Genomic DNA, 16,897 nt, shown 5'->3' on the forward strand with positions numbered 1-16,897 from the left:
TGATTAGGAATTATGCCATTTTACTATCTGTGAGATTTAGGCATCTCTTTTCAAAATATTGTTGACATTGATATAGTTAATACACAAGCTTAGATTTTTATAGCCATACATACAGTACAATATGCCGGGTGTCGGTTCTGCCTGTTGTTGACGTTGGTTTTGAAATCATTATCATTTGCAAGACTATGTTACACAACAGAAGTACAATTAATATATTTTTAGAATAGAATAGTTTTAGCTAATCATATTTTCAGATCTATAAGTGCCCTCCAACCTGATTTTCCAGAAATAAAAGTTGAGTCAACTGCTAATGGTGAGACCATAGGTCAGGAGTGGCCAACCCTGGCCACAGTCCTGCTGGTTTTTCCAATGTTCCCTGCTGATTACCTTGATCAGGTGTCAGTTAGCTGCTGACTGACTGAACACACCTGGTCAAGATGATCAGTATTAGCTGGGACAGGGAGAGTTGGAAAACCAGCAAGACTGTGACCCTCGAGAACCAGGGTTGGCCACTCCTGACAGTGATATAGTCAACTGAAATGCTTGAACATGTTATGACTCAGTTGTCTGTTAAAGTTATGGTCATGTTGTTTTCTTAGTGCTTTGTGTGTGCTGCGTTGCAGTGATCTTTAGTTCTGAGTTTTGTGTTTCCCCTCATTGTAATCCACCTAATGCGGTGGATTTTAGATCTAGTTTCATGTTTAGGTTCATATTTGATTCCCTGTTTAGCTGCGTTTGAAGTTAGTTATTATATCCTGGTTTGCATTTATTTTAGTCATGTGATATGTGTATTGTGAGTCCTCCATTTTGCTTGTCAGCTGGCCTTGTGCTCTATGGAGCGGCCAGACCAGGACTGACTTTGTCCCCATGAGGGTTTTGTCTCTGAGCCTAGTGGTAGGGTTAGGCTTAGGGGTTCTAGTGTTAAAGCTGTTCCTCCCCTCTTGTAGTGAGCGCGAGCCTAGTTTAGTTTGTCCAGCTATGACAGACAACCGAACAAAGTACAGTTGTCACAAAATAAACCCCACGAGAATTCTGCAGACAGAATTTTAAGCAAAATACAGCTTAGTTAAATCTGTCAATAGTTTAATCATAAGTTAATTATTCGACAGCTGTAGCACTGATAAAATGTGATTCACTAAACCATCCAATTAAATTTTTAGCAGAACTGTACAGTAGCTTCACACTTTGTGATATAATGATGTCACTCTACTATTCTTACACTACTGTATAACTTCAGGGAGTGAGAGCCTCTGTGATATCTAGTATTCAAATGTCCCTCAGAATTGAATTCTAGGATTATGGTTTTGTGTGTCATCGGAAAATGAACCAGGCTGCGGCTGCGACTGAAATCCCTTCAGAGGAGAATAAAGCGAGACAATCAAGCAGATCAGTAACCAGCTGGCCTTTCCTGCTGCCAAGTGACTGAATGCAAACTGATAGGTGTCACAGAGAAAGCCCTGAAGACACAAACCCCATCAACAAACACAGACACACAAATGCTCCCACTATCCCATCTAAAAATAATGAAGATAAAAGGAGGAAAGAAACCAAATAGGAAACCGAGAAGAGACCACAGCTTGAGGATGTTTGTGTCCTCTTTTTTGTGTAGGTCTATATTTACAGTATGAGGACTTAAATCCTCCCTCAAGGATGCAAAACAGTTTTCCTTTCTACAGTACAAATCCCCACTAACCTTAGTTACTGTAGTAGGCTTGCCAATCATTCTACTGTATTTACATGTACAATTTGAGTGAGCATCCAACCTGGGCAAATTTCAGAATTTTGTATGGCTGCTGTACAAATTATTAAATACTTAGCATTCACCTTTGAGGTTTAAACTATGAGATATGCAATAACAGCCAGTATGTACATACTGTATGCTTCAGGGTAACAGAATGAGCCATGTTAGTGTTCAGGAGGGAGGAAAGGTACGAGTTCAACAAGCAGAGAAGAAGAAAATGGCTGCAGATTGGAAATTCAGGGCAGAGCATGAGGGAAACAACAAGGGGTAATTCGAAGGAGATTGAAAGAGACACTGAAGACGATGAAAGGATGTGTAGGAGGGGAAGAGAGAACAAAACAGCAGGATCAGAAAAAGAAAGAGAAAAACATCCTCAAAGCTCTGACTTTTTTTTCTTCTCATTAAATATTTAGCCAATGGGGTAAGAGACCACATGGAAATGATCTCTATGTGCATTTAGGAAGTTCAACAATATTCCCAAGGTGTCTTTGGGCTACAGGCTGGTGTTACTTGTATTTGGGTGTCTACATTGTACTAGCAAGTTGCACACCAAATCTTTAAGCTGCTTACATTCTTCTCATTTAGAGAGTTAGCGCCTTCTGTAATGTCTGTTTTAGTTTGACTGTAATTTAATCTCATCAGTCAAATAAAGATAAGAGAATTTTAAACAGCCAAGGGCAAAAAGAAGGCAACGGAGGATTCCCTCCGTTCCCACTCTGATCTCCAAACTCTTCAGGGTGTCACACGTGTTGTTTAATATGGGCACCAGGTGAATGTAATTAACCTAATGCCAGAAAGGAAACCTGCAGGGCAGCAAGTTGGAAACCACTGAGGTTTGGTGGAAAAGTTGAAGGAGGAGGATAGGGGGTGATAAGAAAAGTTTCTGAGTGTATTAATTGACCCTGAAGGATCTGAGGTAGGGTCCTGATAAGAGCTTCTCACCTTCAACATGCAAAAAACTTAAACCAACTAAAGTATGAGAGACACTGCAGCCGCTTTCATTTAAGTCCTAATGTTGCATTGTCATTTTTGTAACTGAATTTGTATCAGTATGAAAGAGCACAGGGGTTAGCTGACTTTTGCTCACAAGATCTAGCTTTTCGTGAAAGATCTGTCTTGATAATGAAGTGGAAGTGTTTACAACCACATCTATCCCTTTTCCTTCAGTCATCACAGTGATAGATGTTGGTACAGTAGCTGCCTACTGTAAGTCCACCATCACCAGCCTGAACAACTACAGCAAAAAGAGGTTGCAGTAAAACTGGGACTGCACTACTACCTGCAGCATCTGGCTCTCCCTGGCACATATGCCAGAATCCTGGTTGTGGACTTCAGCTCAGCCTTCAATACCATCACCCCTGGAATACTCCACTATAAACTGACCCAGTTTACTGTCCCCAATCCCACGTGCCGGTGCATCAGGAGCTTTCTGACTGACAAGAGGCAGCAATGTGATGCTGCCCAGCCTCACCTGGCACCCGCATCATCACTACTGGTGCACCACAGGGGTGCGTCCTCTCCCCACTGCTCTTCTCCCTCTAAACCAACAACTGCACCTCATCTGCTCATCCAGGGTTGTGATGAATCTGCAGAGGTTGTACTTCCTGAGACAGCTCAGGAAGTACAACCTGCCCCAGGAGCTGCTGACCACGTTTTACACGGCCATCATCCAGTCTGTCCTCTGCACCTCCATCACTGTGTGGTTTGGTTCAGCCACCAAGCAGGACAGACACCAGAGAAAATCATTGGGACTACATGTAAGCTTCCATCCATTGAGCACCTGTACCGGCCAGACTGAAAAAACGAGCAGCAAACATCACTGTTGACCATTCATTAAATAGATAATATTATATTTAATAGATAGTCATTAAACAGCGTGGGGGGCCTTGGCCAGAAGAGACACGGTCATTCAAGAAAAGACATTAAATTGCAAAAATATAAGCACTTCTTTTGACAAAAAATGTGGATGCATCTAAGTCTTCTTAGATGCATCTACAATTCTGCGCTAAAAAAGAAATTCTATGTGAGCCCTTCTTTATCAATTGTATTAAATTATTGTTAGCAAGTTCATCTAGAAAATTAAACATATTTAATCTGAGATACCAGCTGTTAATGTTTATGTTATTATGAATGAATGTGTCTCCAAACCATTAAGTGATGGATGCCATAATCCACTGAATAGATCATTATGAAAACTTCACAGTATGATCCTCAACAATATCTTTAAGCTGATGAAAAGCTGGGATGATAGTTTTCTGTTTTTTCCTGGTGGGGCTCGAACTGGCAACCTCCTGCTTTCAAGTCCAACACTACACTCACTGATTCACTAGAGGACTACTTACACATGATGTGAGTATTTTAAAAAAGTTATATATATGAATAGTATAAATATATATGGTTGATTGGTTATTGATGAACCCTGAAATATAATATATAAACATGGGTTATGCTAAAGCATTGTTATTCAGAGAATGTCAAAGGTCACCGAAACATTAAAAGAACAGAAAACTGACAAAGTAAAAACCTGTAGTTACTGTAATTTGGAATCTGGTGTTTAACTAGAATGTTAATGTTCTTAATGTTTCTGCATTAATATAAAAAATATTAAAAGTAAACCACTACAATCATTATACATATCTGCAGTATCCTTTAATCACATTAGATTATGACACTAAATGTCACTAAATCACTAAATATTGTTTTTTCACCTAATGAGGGGATTTCAGGGCCACATGTCATACCACTCACTCAACACCTTGTATAAAAAGCACAACACTGTGGTTTCTATAAATAAGAGGATTTTGATGCCTCACCTCCAGGAACCTGAGCTCTGGGTCCATTATGTTGATGTGTCTCCAGTCAAAACACTGAAACATGGAGCATCAAATGTTCCTCTTGCTCCTCAAATATTTCAAAACCTCAAAATGAGCAGTGGTGACCAAAAATTTTTAAAAATGCATTCATTCTACAAAGCAATGGAGTAGAAAAGGAAAGAGCTGGTTTCCTCTTCTCCTCTTTCCTCTAGTGTGTCTGTCTGGCTTTTCTCTTCAGAGTAAACAGACGACTGCCACACATGCACACACACGAAACCCCTCTGTTCTGATTTTAGTAAAAATGGTGTCATTCATAAGTGAAATCAGTCAACCTAGTTTCGCTGGGCATCGTTGGTCTAATAATCTAATTCTGTGTCAGGGGGAATTCAACTGGTGGCGACATTGAGGCCCAGTGAGCTGAATTCAGTTTCTGTGTCAAAGGAACAATCAGGTTAAAAAAGGTTTAAAATAAGTTACAGGAACATCACAAAGAAGGAATTTTTACTGTTAGGCAAATATTTTAAGGATCGACAACAAAATACCTTTTTTATTAACACAAACATTGTTAACACTGAGTTAAAGCACAATGCCAGAGCAGTAAACATTAAATAATGATTTCAAGGAACAGCTTACATAGGAGAATGAATGTATTTGGATAATTATGTCATTTATTTAAAATACAAGAATTTTACATTATAATTAATAATAATAATGATATCATCCAGTACAAAAACATGTAATTGGGCTAGTTGGAGAATTAAAATTGTCCCTTGGTGTGAATGTGAAGCCAATGAATGTTATGACTTTTTTTTGTTTAACTTCAGGACCACGTTTGCGCTCATACTGTCAGGACTCGGGCAGGCGGCGGACCCACATGCACAGCACGGAGGCGGGATTATGATCAAACAGAGGTTTATTTTTCACGGCAGGGTCAGACGGTCCAGGTCATACACAAAAAGGTCACGGCAAAAATACAGGCAGGGATCAGGCAAACTCACGGTCAGTAGTTAGTCCAGGGTCAGGCAGGATACACGGTTCAAAGAAAAACAGGAACAAAACGCGAGGGTCACGGAACACGAAACACTAGAACGAGGAAACACACGAAACTCAGGACACTCATGAAACTAGGGAAACTCGGAACACTGAAGAAACACGACAATCTGGCAGGGGACTAAGGACACAGGTGGTGGTTAAATACACAGTGACTTGATGACTAATAGAGTGCAGGTGTGGGTAATGACCAGATGAAGCAGGGACAGCTGTGACAGGACATGAACCGGAAGTGAAGCTTGAGCAGACACAGAAACCAGGAGACTACCAAAATAAAACAGGAAACAACTAGAAACACAAAACCAGATCATGACACATACATGCAACCCAGATTAAGAGCATCTTTGGAAAATCCCTTACTCTTATGAATGGGTCTCATAGTCATGACACACCTCACGTTTGACCAATCACGTTAGTCATGTGATAATTGAGCAATCACTTTTAGTTTGGCGCAACATACAATCCGTCTGTGTCTATACACATTGCTTCACTCTGGAGCTTGAGCTGGACAACATGGCTGCACATGAGCTTGAGCTGGCTCGGTGACAGGTCCAGCAGGGGTCAGACGTGGCTCAGCGACAGGTGCAGCAAGGGTCATGACGGGAAGAGAACCAGTGGTGATGCAGGTCGGGAACCCATGGCTGAAGCAGGCAAAGGCGGTGGTTCTGATACTGACACAGATAGCGGCTCGGAGGAGAGACGGGTGCTGGCGTCTGACGTGAGCGTATTCCACAAGCCACAAAAATAACCAGGAGCTTGATTTCATTCGGGCTGGAGCTGGCTGGGTCCAAGTCTGGCCAGATTGTACTGTCATGGGTTCTGAGATGGCGGACCCACACGCACAGCACAGGAAGCAATCAGGGAAATTCAAGGGTTTAATCCCAATCTCCAGGTCAGGTTACAGGCGAGGTTCGGTACACAGTGGACTGATCAGAGACGGCACAAAGGAGCAGGCAACAGAGTGATCGGGTAGGGCTACGGTACAGACAGGGACGATCCAAAAAGACTTACCTGGTAACAAAAAAACAAGGCAAGACTAGGAACGTGGGAACAAGGTGCTGGATACATGAGGAACACATACACAATGATCTGGCGGGTACTGATGGTTAAAGACATGGACGTGAGTAGCAGATGAGTAACAGCTGACTGTCTTGCCACCAGGAGTAAATTAGCAGATCAACGTCTGAGGCAGGAACCGGATGTGACTACCAAAATAAAACTGTAGGACTTCTACATACTGAGGTTTAAGAGGGATCAGGTTTGCATTGATAGGACAGACAGATGTACAGTCCACGGCATCATGCTGTGGACATTAATTAAACAAGTTCCAAACTGACTCCTAGTGCTGTAAATGTCTAAAGGTTGAGTCATGTCAACTGGCCTTTTTTCTCCCAGGTGGCTTCTTCAGTCTGAGGAAACTTGGTTGATGACCACACATTTATCCTCCAGAGAGGTTTGACCTCAGGGTCTTTGGGTGTGTCCTTTCTCTTGGACTTTTGACTTGGGTCACTAACGAAGCCACCTACAGTACTGTAGATAGGTGGTGAAAATAGTAGACATGAATCAACCCTCAGACAATTTCACTTAGATAGCCTGGATCTTCAGCGATATGTTGCAAATGAAACTCACTGGGAATGTCTGCACCTTCTATTTATGCATTTCAATCACCACAACAACCTAAATGGTAACACAGGACTAGAAATTTAGGTGTAGTGAATTTTTCCCTAATAAAAAGACCAAACCATAGCCATGGCCCTGCATGAAGATAACTGTCCTTAGGACCTTAAATTAGTCAATGAAAAGATTAAGAGCTGCACTTTCATGACATCTATAAATCAAGGTATCTCTCAACAGTAGGAAGGTTGATAGACATTTCTTCTTAAAAAAAAGGAAGGAAATGCCTGGAGGGGTTCCAGTCCAGAGGGAGGGATTCAAACTGTGAAGTTGACACTGCAGCACAGCATGATTTCATCCCAACCTGCACAGTGAGATATTGAGTTAAAACCCATCAGAGTTGTTGCATCTCCAACAATCCATTTATTTACACACTTTGTGGCAAAATTGTAAGCAAAGATAACTTTAATTAACTTGCCTGGCAATACAGTAACTGCTATAATGGTTACAGTACATCATTAAAAGCCTTACAGTAAAGACTGGCTATAAAACTATAAATACACTTACTGTACTGTTTCTTGTCTGAAGAGTAAAAATAAATTTGATACGTTATTATTCTGAAAGTAACATGTTATCTACAAATGATATTTTCTCGTTTCTGAAGTAGTTTACATGGTAGGTACAGTACTGTAGCAAATGTATAAATGTTGGACACTCTCAAAGGACAATTTGAAAAACTAATTTTCTGCCCAATGGCAGCTTCTATTACTTTATATTGCAGACTTTTCATGTACAACCAAACCCAGAAAAAGCGTTAACAATGTGAGGAAAGTAAGGGATTTGGGCTGAGATGTGTTACCCTATCAAGCAAGCAGCTAAGGGTAAAAGTAAACTAACAAATATGTTAAGATAACCAGCTTTAGGTGGTCATTCCTCCCCACAACCATCAGGCTGTACAACACATCACTGCACTGACACACAACTGTCATAATTCATTGTTGTGCAGTGTCTCTGGTCCCTACTATTCACATGACAATGTTTTTGTCATACAGTTTGTAGGACATGCAGAGACAACACTGATGCCCTGTTCTTGTACAGTTTATAACTGTTGTATGTAGTATTCTTAGTACAAGTATGTGCAATTATTACTGTTCTTTTCTGGACTATTATTACTCTTGTTTTATTTTGCACAATTACTGTATTAATGTTTCTTTTTTTTGTCTTGTAAACCGTCACGTTGCTGCTGTAAAGAAATTTCCCATTGTAGGATTAACAAAGTCGTATCTTATCTTATCCAATTTTTCCATCTACAGATCTCAAACAGCAGAAATATCTGAATGGTGAGGTTGAGATTTCAACTGATGACTGGTTAAGTTTGACTCCATATTTTATTTTACAATTAATATAATATTTTTATGGTAATGCTTGGTCAAACCACCTACTGTAATGGTCTTTAAGTAAGCTGAACATCTCTATCTAGAACGGTGGCATCTGGTTCAGCAAACTACAGCAAATGTAGATCTGCCAAGAAAGGTTTTTCAGTTTCTCCAGTTGCATCTTAAGGTATTCACAAGCCAGTTTTCCTACCAAACTAATGTGCCTGCAAACCTCAAAATGAGGTGCTCATGTGTGCATGAAAAACCATGCCAGACTGAACCAATAGAGCCCCATCTTTCACAAAAAGATCCAATTCTACAACACTGAGATCCCCACCAACACACTTTTTTACTGTATCCTAATAAATCCTGTACTAGACAAATGTCAGACTTTTTTTTAAATCTAGTAAGATGCTCGGTCTGTCTGAGTCCAGTTTATCAAGCATAAATTTAAGTAAACTAGCAAACCCGCCATCTCCACTTCCATTCATCTTCTTCTTACAGTACATCACATATTACCACCTGGAGAGAAGTTGTGGATCACAGAGTTCATTACTGATTAAGAGAAAAGCCGTTAAAGCAATTGATGGAGCAAGCGTAGTAGAGATACAGGAGTAGTCAGGTGTCATATAGTGAATGCCTGCTGTTCCTTTTCAGTCCTTTTACTGAAACCTCCTCAGGTCCTCTATAGTACTTGTATCTTTTACAAAAAAGGTTGTGTCCCAAATCAACCTACAGTGTCATTGTCTTATTTAGTATCTGTAGGGATTATATATTTAGGTAGTCCATGTTTCAATATGGAACTCACAGCCCATCCTCTGATCATCTTCTGTGGTTTACACTCATGTCCAAGGTGTCAATGTTTGTCAGTTCATCTACAGTCTCTTCATCATTGCTTGTAGTGTGTACTGAACTGGGCAAAGAGATGAATACTCCAGAAATGGTATATGGTAAATTACCCATGTTCAAATGGAACGAGTTGAATTTTTTTATAGAGAATAGATCTTTCATTCAATTAGCTGTAGCCAATTATTAACAATTTCTTTTTTCTTTCTTTTTTTAGATTGTGAGCAGGGCCAGATGCTAATAAAATAGGGAAATGGTACACCAAGGCAAGATCTTAGTGGACTGCCAGTACTCATGCGTACAGAGTCATAGCCTAGTACAGTATAAATACGAGAATATGTACATCTTAAGCTCCAATTTGCAGTTCACTGGAAAGGGCAGGAGATTAGGCTGAAACCACTGATCATGGTTTTGCATTGGCTTCCTGTGCTCTAAGCAATTTGAGGTCTGAGACAACAAAACTTTTAGGTGGTATGGACTTCTACAAAGTGTTAAAATGAATAGGGCTGTGATTGAATTCACTGATATACTGTATGATGCTTTCTGAATGTTTTATCCACCCTAGTTGGCAGTCATATCTTTTAGGATCTAAAGGAGGCCATCGGCTCATCCTTTTGCCATTTTCCCATTTGCTTTAGAACTTCTCAATAAAACATGTTGTAGAAGCCAGTTAATTTCAGGTGCTGATTGCTGAACTGTTGCGAAAATGACAAAAGAAAGCAAGTTCAGAGACTAGGCCTTTTCCTTGTCAGAAACAGGGACATCTCTATTGGTGGGACAAACCCTCTCCAAACTTTATCTGAAAATGTATTTTGAAGAACAAGAATCAGATCCCCACCTACATTACAGCTGTTACCCAAAGTTAAGTGTATACAGACATCAGAGAGGTGGGCGACAACAAGAGCTGTACATACTGTAGCTGCTACATCTGGATGCTGGCTTAAGTAAGGTAAAAATTGCTAGGATCACTATGGTACAATTCAGTATGGCAGACCCATGGTCCAGAACTGGCCAGTGGACTTGGTAGGTAGGTACATGTAAAACTGATGTCCATCTGCTGCAGCTCTGTTATAAAGCTCTGTTTTCTTTACATTTACAGTAGATGAACACAAGTAATTGTGTAGAGTGAGTGGGCACAGGCAGGTGAGTATAAACAAAATGGCACAGTTGAGCTGGACTCCTGTTGAGTCAGAAAACAGGCAGAAAAGACTAGATATACAGGTTGTTGATATTTGCGCAAGAATGCACATTTGCGCTCTAGTAAGATCAGTTCACTGTCTTCTGCATCCTCTTTTTCAGTCCAGCGTGCATGAACGACAATAGTGATAAAAGCTGAGGGTGTAAAGTAGGTGCAGGCCAAAATTGGAGTCAACAAAGCCAGAAGCAGTTTCCAGGGTTTCAGGTCAGCTAGAGTTCAGGTGACTGGAAAACAAACTCAAAGTCAGACAAAGTCAGAATTTAGAGCCAGGGACTTCTGAGATGACTGCTTAAAAGCAGACCAGACAGACTAGCTGGGTCAAAAACACTTAATTTTCATTCAGGGGCATACAAGGGCTTATAGTAAGAGTCCCCAGTGCAACAAAATAGATGAGACAATGTAGCAGAGACGCAATGGCCCTATATAGGCATTATACAGGTACAGACAATAAAGGTAGACTGAGCCAAAGAGTACACAAGTTGTTTTGTCTTTAATGTGTAAACTTACATTTCCAATGTCTCATTTAATTATATGTATATATAATATGTATGTATAGATACACACACACCCAAGCCTCAAACCCAGGTGTGGTATGATTTGACAGGCAGTTGTAGCTGAGTAAGGATAAAACAGCTCCTTTGTATTAGGATGTGAGCACATGTACAGCATCCAGGCTGCAATGCATTCATAGCAGTGACCTTGGTTTAGGCAATTATGTTTCTGAGCAGTCTATCCTGAAATGATTCCTTGTGGTACTTGGCACCGTATAAGCCACAGGCTGACTCACTGATCCCAAAATAACTCATCAGAGTAAAAAACAGGGATGTGCTATGTAGAGAAAAACATTTACACTGCCAGGGTAATGAATACCTGAATTGGCACATTTTTCTGTTTTTATGGTAATAATATATAACTTAAATCTAATCAAAATAAATATTTAGCATCACAATTTCAGGTAAATATTTGTAGTAAATGTATTTCTTTAAAAGAAACATTTTTGTGTGAATCATTTGACTTTGAACGGATAGGTCATAACTAACAATACATTACCACCAGCAGAAACCCCTGATAGCAGTGCAGCACAGCCTTGTGAGAGACTGTCCTCTAGTGACAAAAATAGGATTTGCATTCATGTGTATCAGAAAACGCTTGTGGTGCATTTTGCCTGTCATCCATCCTGTTGGATTGCTACAAACCCAGAGATGCTTTGTGTCATTGTTCATTTGTCTTTCACAATTTAGAATTTGTGATGGAACAAGTACTAGTGAATAATAATGTACTGTAAGGCATTGTAATAGGACAAATGCACTGTTATCAGTCCATGTGTCAGGAAGGGCATCTGGAGTAAAAACTTGCCATTTGCTGCTATAACCCAGATGTAGACTCCCTCCTCAGAACCCAACGCTGCTGACTCATCTCAGGTCTCATCGTCCCTGTCTATTGCTGCTCCCGTTAAACAGGACTCAAGACCTAATGCAGTTAAGGACTCTGTCCATCGGCCTCAGTCCATCTCATTCAGTGTCTACGTTTCAGCTCTACAGCAAAGTTCTGCCCTGCCTGTTCCTGTCTTCAAGCCACGTTCGACCTCAACTGCCCCAGTCATCCGGCTGCGTCTTAGGTCTGCTGCTCCTGTTGCAAAGCCATGCCTGGCCTCTGCTGTTCCTGATGCCAAGCTTCCTCCAGCTCAAGCTCCATTCCAGCATTCACGTCCTGCTCGACCTCCAGCTCTGCATCTCCGTCCTGTTCCTGCTGGTCCGGAGGTGACCACTCATGACCTTGTTCCAGGTGGTCCGGTAAAGCAGATCCTTTCAGTTCCTGATCCTGGTGGTTTAGAAGTTACCACGCTTGCCCTGGTTCCTGGCTGTCCAGTGATGCCTGCTCCAGTTCTGATCCCACGCCTGGAGGCCGTCCAGCAGCCGGGTTTGTCAGTTCCAGACTCCTCCGCTCTTGTGTCCGCAGGCATTTCCCCTGAGGTGGCACGGAAGCTGAGCAGCTCTCCTCTTTGGTTCCTAAACACTTCCCTACCACTGTTCCACTCAGCTCCCAGGTTCCTTTGTTTCATCATGCTTCTGACTCAGAATATATTCCCTAAAGGTACAGTAAATACAGATGAATGCTCAACCTGAATTCATCACATATTATTCTTTAAAAAAAAACACATGATAAACTTTAAGCTAGTTTTAAACATAAAGATGGTTTAATGAGAGTTTTGATGATGCATCAAAGACATTATCAAAGACTTATTGGTGGATTTGACACCTCAGTGTCTAGAGCGTTTCAGATTGGGGACCGGTCTGATGAATGATAATAATGCCTGAGTGTTTAAAGAGTAATCAGTCACTGCCCCCAGTGCATCTCCTTGGTATATGCCACATTTGATGGATACTTGGGCAAGTGGCTTCCCATTGGCTTCAAGGGTGGTTCTCCACAACCTCATCGAGTTTGCAATGAAGGCCCTTAGAGTTCTGTTGATGTTGTACAGCTCCAAGCATTCAGTGATCCATGTGTGTGGCATTGAGTCATAGGCTTTCTTGTAGTCGATCCAGGCTGTGCACAGGTTGGTGTGTCGCACTCTGCAGTCTTGGGCGACTGTTCTGTCAACCAGGAGTTGGTGTTTGGCTCCTCTGGTATCCTTACTAATGCCCTTCTGTGCTTCGCTCATGTATTGACCCATGTGCCCACTTATCTTAGCGGCGATGATGCCTGACATGAGCTTCCATGTTGTGGAGAGACAGGTTATTGGCCGGTAGTTGGATGGGACTGTGCCCTTTGAGGGATCCTTCATTATCAGGATCGTTCGCCCTTTGGTTAGCCATTCAGGGTGAGTCCCATCCCTTAGCAGCTGGTTCATTTGTGTTGCCAGGCGCTCATGGATTGCAGTAAGCTTCTTTAGCCAGTAGGCGTGGATCATGTCAGGGCCAGGTGCTGTCCAGTTTTTCATACCTGAGACTCTTTGTTGGATGTCTGCCACTGTGATAGTCATTGGATTCTGTTCAGGGAGGTTGCTGTGGTCTTCCCTCAGATCCACCAGCCACTGTGCATCACTGTTGTGTGATGCCTCCCTCTCCCAGTACTGTTCAGTTTCTTCTTGTTCTTGTTCAGTATATATATATATATATATATATATATATATATATATATATATATATATATTTATTTATAAAGCAAAGCTGTCCTTCACAATACGGTACTCAGCCTAATACATGCTGCTTGTTAAACTGCTGGACAGAACAAGAAAAAGTCTAACGTGCTAATTACAGGTTTATGATAATCCGCAGTGCAGTAAGGTCAGTGATGAAGATGAGAATGGTTGAGTCAGCGAGCTTCTTTTATCGTCTCCATGACAACAAACGATGATGGCATGTGAATATTCACATGCCGCAGGCTGTTTAAACTCAGTTATGGTCACAATCTGTTCAGTTTCCCACATTTTAGTATTGCTGCTAGAGGAAGTTGTATTGCATTGTATTATAACCTGGAGGAAAAGTGATTCAGGGATTCAAGGATTCACAGTCTGTCTGCTTTGATTTTGAAGATACAGTCATTATCTATAGTATCTGTTATCAGAGCACCCTCATGACAACTTTAGTTTTGAACTCCCACTTTTGTGAGTTCTGGATGTTGTGAGATCAGGTAAAACTAAGAACTGTGCTGTTTTAGGTTGGACACAGGAAACAAGTTAAAATTATTAAATTAAAAAAAAAAGATAATAAAGGTCAGCGACTGAATGATACTCCTGTAAGAAATATCCTTCCAATTATAACTTTTGCGCATTTTACCATTTCACATATCGACAATAAGTTGAGTAGGACCTGTAAAGCTAGGATGTTACACTTCTTAGATGTCCTAATTCTAATAATTGTGCAATCTCCCAGGCCTACAAGAATCAGAATAAAACAACAACAGTACTCAAAACTCTATTACAGGAAACAAACAAGAGGGGGCAAGAGTAAAAGGGAAAACCTAGACAGCTAATCATAGCAAAAATTGAAAATACAAAATATGCCATGCATTGCTTTTTTTGGCTTTAGCTTGAAAAAGCCTTAGCAGATGACTAAAGACAACCAAAGTGAAAATTATTACATCCACAAACCATTCACGGCTACAGTACCATGGATTTATGAGCACACTCCCACTCTCCTGTACTCATGCAAAGGGGGTTGGAGTGATCCATATACAGTATGTATTGACAAAAATAAACAGGAATAACAAGTTACTTAGCAAAAACTACCGTGATCATAACTGCACTGGAGAATGATGAGATGGAGTGGTCCTTATTAACATAATGACAAGAGTAAACGTTTCATATTCTAAAAACCTGACAATGGTCATTTCTTCAAGTTGGGATGCTGCTGATGGTAAAGTGTCATCAGATGTTTGCTTTAGACTCCTAGAGTAAAATATATACATTCATGTGCAAGACATTAGTAACACATTTATCACAAACACCTCTGCTTAAACCACATTAGATTTATATTTAATTCTGCTTTGTTGAGAATGAAGAATGAACCAGTGTATGGTAGCTGTTATTTGCAGATTATGAATTAGGGGCCAGAACAGGTGCTACAGTATATTATGCATGGTTTCAGGAAACACATTTCAGGTTCTGTGGTTAGATGCATGGTTCAGCACATGGAACTGAAAAGGTTAGATGGTGGGTTTTTGATTCCTTGACATCTATATTTATAAGAAAGTCGGATGTCATTAATGGGTTCTAGGATGCAATGATGGTTTCAATATTGCACTGTTTCCATGGATGCATTATTGAATGAACATATTGGCCAAAGGCTCTGAGAGGCTAAAGGCCACTTGGATACAGTAACAAGTGAGTGTTTCTTGCTTGAAAGAGTTGTAAACACACAGAGTACATACTGTATTTCAAAAATCTGAGAGATGTGTGAAAACAAAATCTAATTGGCATTAACAGTGTGTGTACACTCACACTCATCTATGTTAACCCTTCCTGCAGCCCAGTGGCTTCAAACTCAGTCCAGAGGAGTTAAATTCGATGGTCATTTAAACAAAGAATAACTGAATTACTACTCAACATTTACTTGGGCGTTTGGCTTCAGTTACACTTTCATCACCATCTTCACAGGAAAGAGCAGCAAGACAAGAAACTGCAAATGTGAGTGATTCAAATCACACTTACAGAACAGTGTTGTGCTGTGGCCACTTTAACAACAAGGTCCTCCAACAGTCAGCTGCATTCAAATGATCTGATTGCTCACAAAATCCTAACTGCCAGTACTATCATTATCATTTCGACAACCATCATCATACTACCATAACCTGTATGCTGTGAGGTAAAACGGCATTATAATTTGTTGTACTGTATTGACATAGACTGTATGCATAGTTGCATGTTTACAGACTTGCATTTGTGCCATAACCTGAACATTTCTCATCTGCACCACTGTACAAACACAGGTTAGTTTAGTTTAGTATTAAATTGCTTGACTGCTTTTGCAGCTGGTGTGCAGGAAGAATATAATACTGAAACATAATTTAATATCATATATTCTTTCTTTAATAGTACTATACAGTATATGTGTGTTTTCATTATTTTGTACATAATAATGAAAAACTTTTAAACTTGGTTTTAAACCAACTATTTTACAAAGCCTAAAGATACTGCCTGTTGATTTGTTGGTGACTAGTGCAGTGACACCACAAAGTTTGAAAATACAATGCCTTATTGTGGATAAATGCAATAACGCAGCTGTCATACCTTGGTGTCCTTTACCAGCTGACATTCAATCTGATGAGAAACGGATGCAGTTTGGTTCATCTTCTCTTTGTTTCACAAAATGCTTCTTCATGCGAAACCAGAACATCAAATAAATCCAATGGTTTAGTTTCCACGTATCCCTCAGCTAACACCTACGCTACGGCAATAACACAAAGAAGTCGAGGTGGGAAATGTTCTTCCTCGTCGTTTTTAAGGCTTTACCACAGGCAACAATCTGCCTCTCGTTTGTTTCTCTCTCAAGCAATAAATGATTTCAGTGCCACAGTTAGACACAGTCCCTCCCTTTGAGATCTTCCCTCTCTTCTTCCCTCTCGTTCTCTCTCTAGCAAGTTATTCAGCTGACAGACAGTTCACAAACCAGGATGTTTGCCAGTGCCTCCTACATCGAGGATGCCTCTTGATCAAAATGCAGATTTCCTTCAGGCAAAGATGTTGCAGACATTTTGTTTGAGTTTTTACATTTAAAAGCATTTCTCCGACACTCGCATTCAAAACATCTTTAATGTC

General features: G+C 40.5%; 1 protein-coding gene across 3 annotated transcripts in view; it reads right to left on the reverse strand.

The window, feature by feature from the left end:
* The window catches only part of LOC114845068 (inactive dipeptidyl peptidase 10-like), a 64,408-nt gene extending 47,718 nt beyond the window's left edge, over positions 1-16,690 (reverse strand). Inside the window, exon 1 of one of the 3 annotated variants that reach the window (XM_029132881.2) lies at positions 16,370-16,690. In XM_029132881.2, coding sequence (XP_028988714.1) covers positions 16,370-16,429 — 60 coding nt within the window. In that variant the 5' untranslated portion in view covers positions 16,430-16,690. Of the gene's footprint in view, positions 1-274; positions 396-4,554; positions 4,739-16,369 lie in introns of those variants that run through there. The other 2 variants (XM_029132874.3, XM_029132865.3) reach the window with 2 other exon arrangements.
* Positions 16,691-16,897: the final 207 nt, after the last annotated feature.

The sequence above is a fragment of the Betta splendens genome, chromosome 2, assembly GCF_900634795.4.
Source record: "Betta splendens chromosome 2, fBetSpl5.4, whole genome shotgun sequence".
Taxonomy (NCBI): Eukaryota; Metazoa; Chordata; class Actinopteri; order Anabantiformes; family Osphronemidae; genus Betta; species Betta splendens.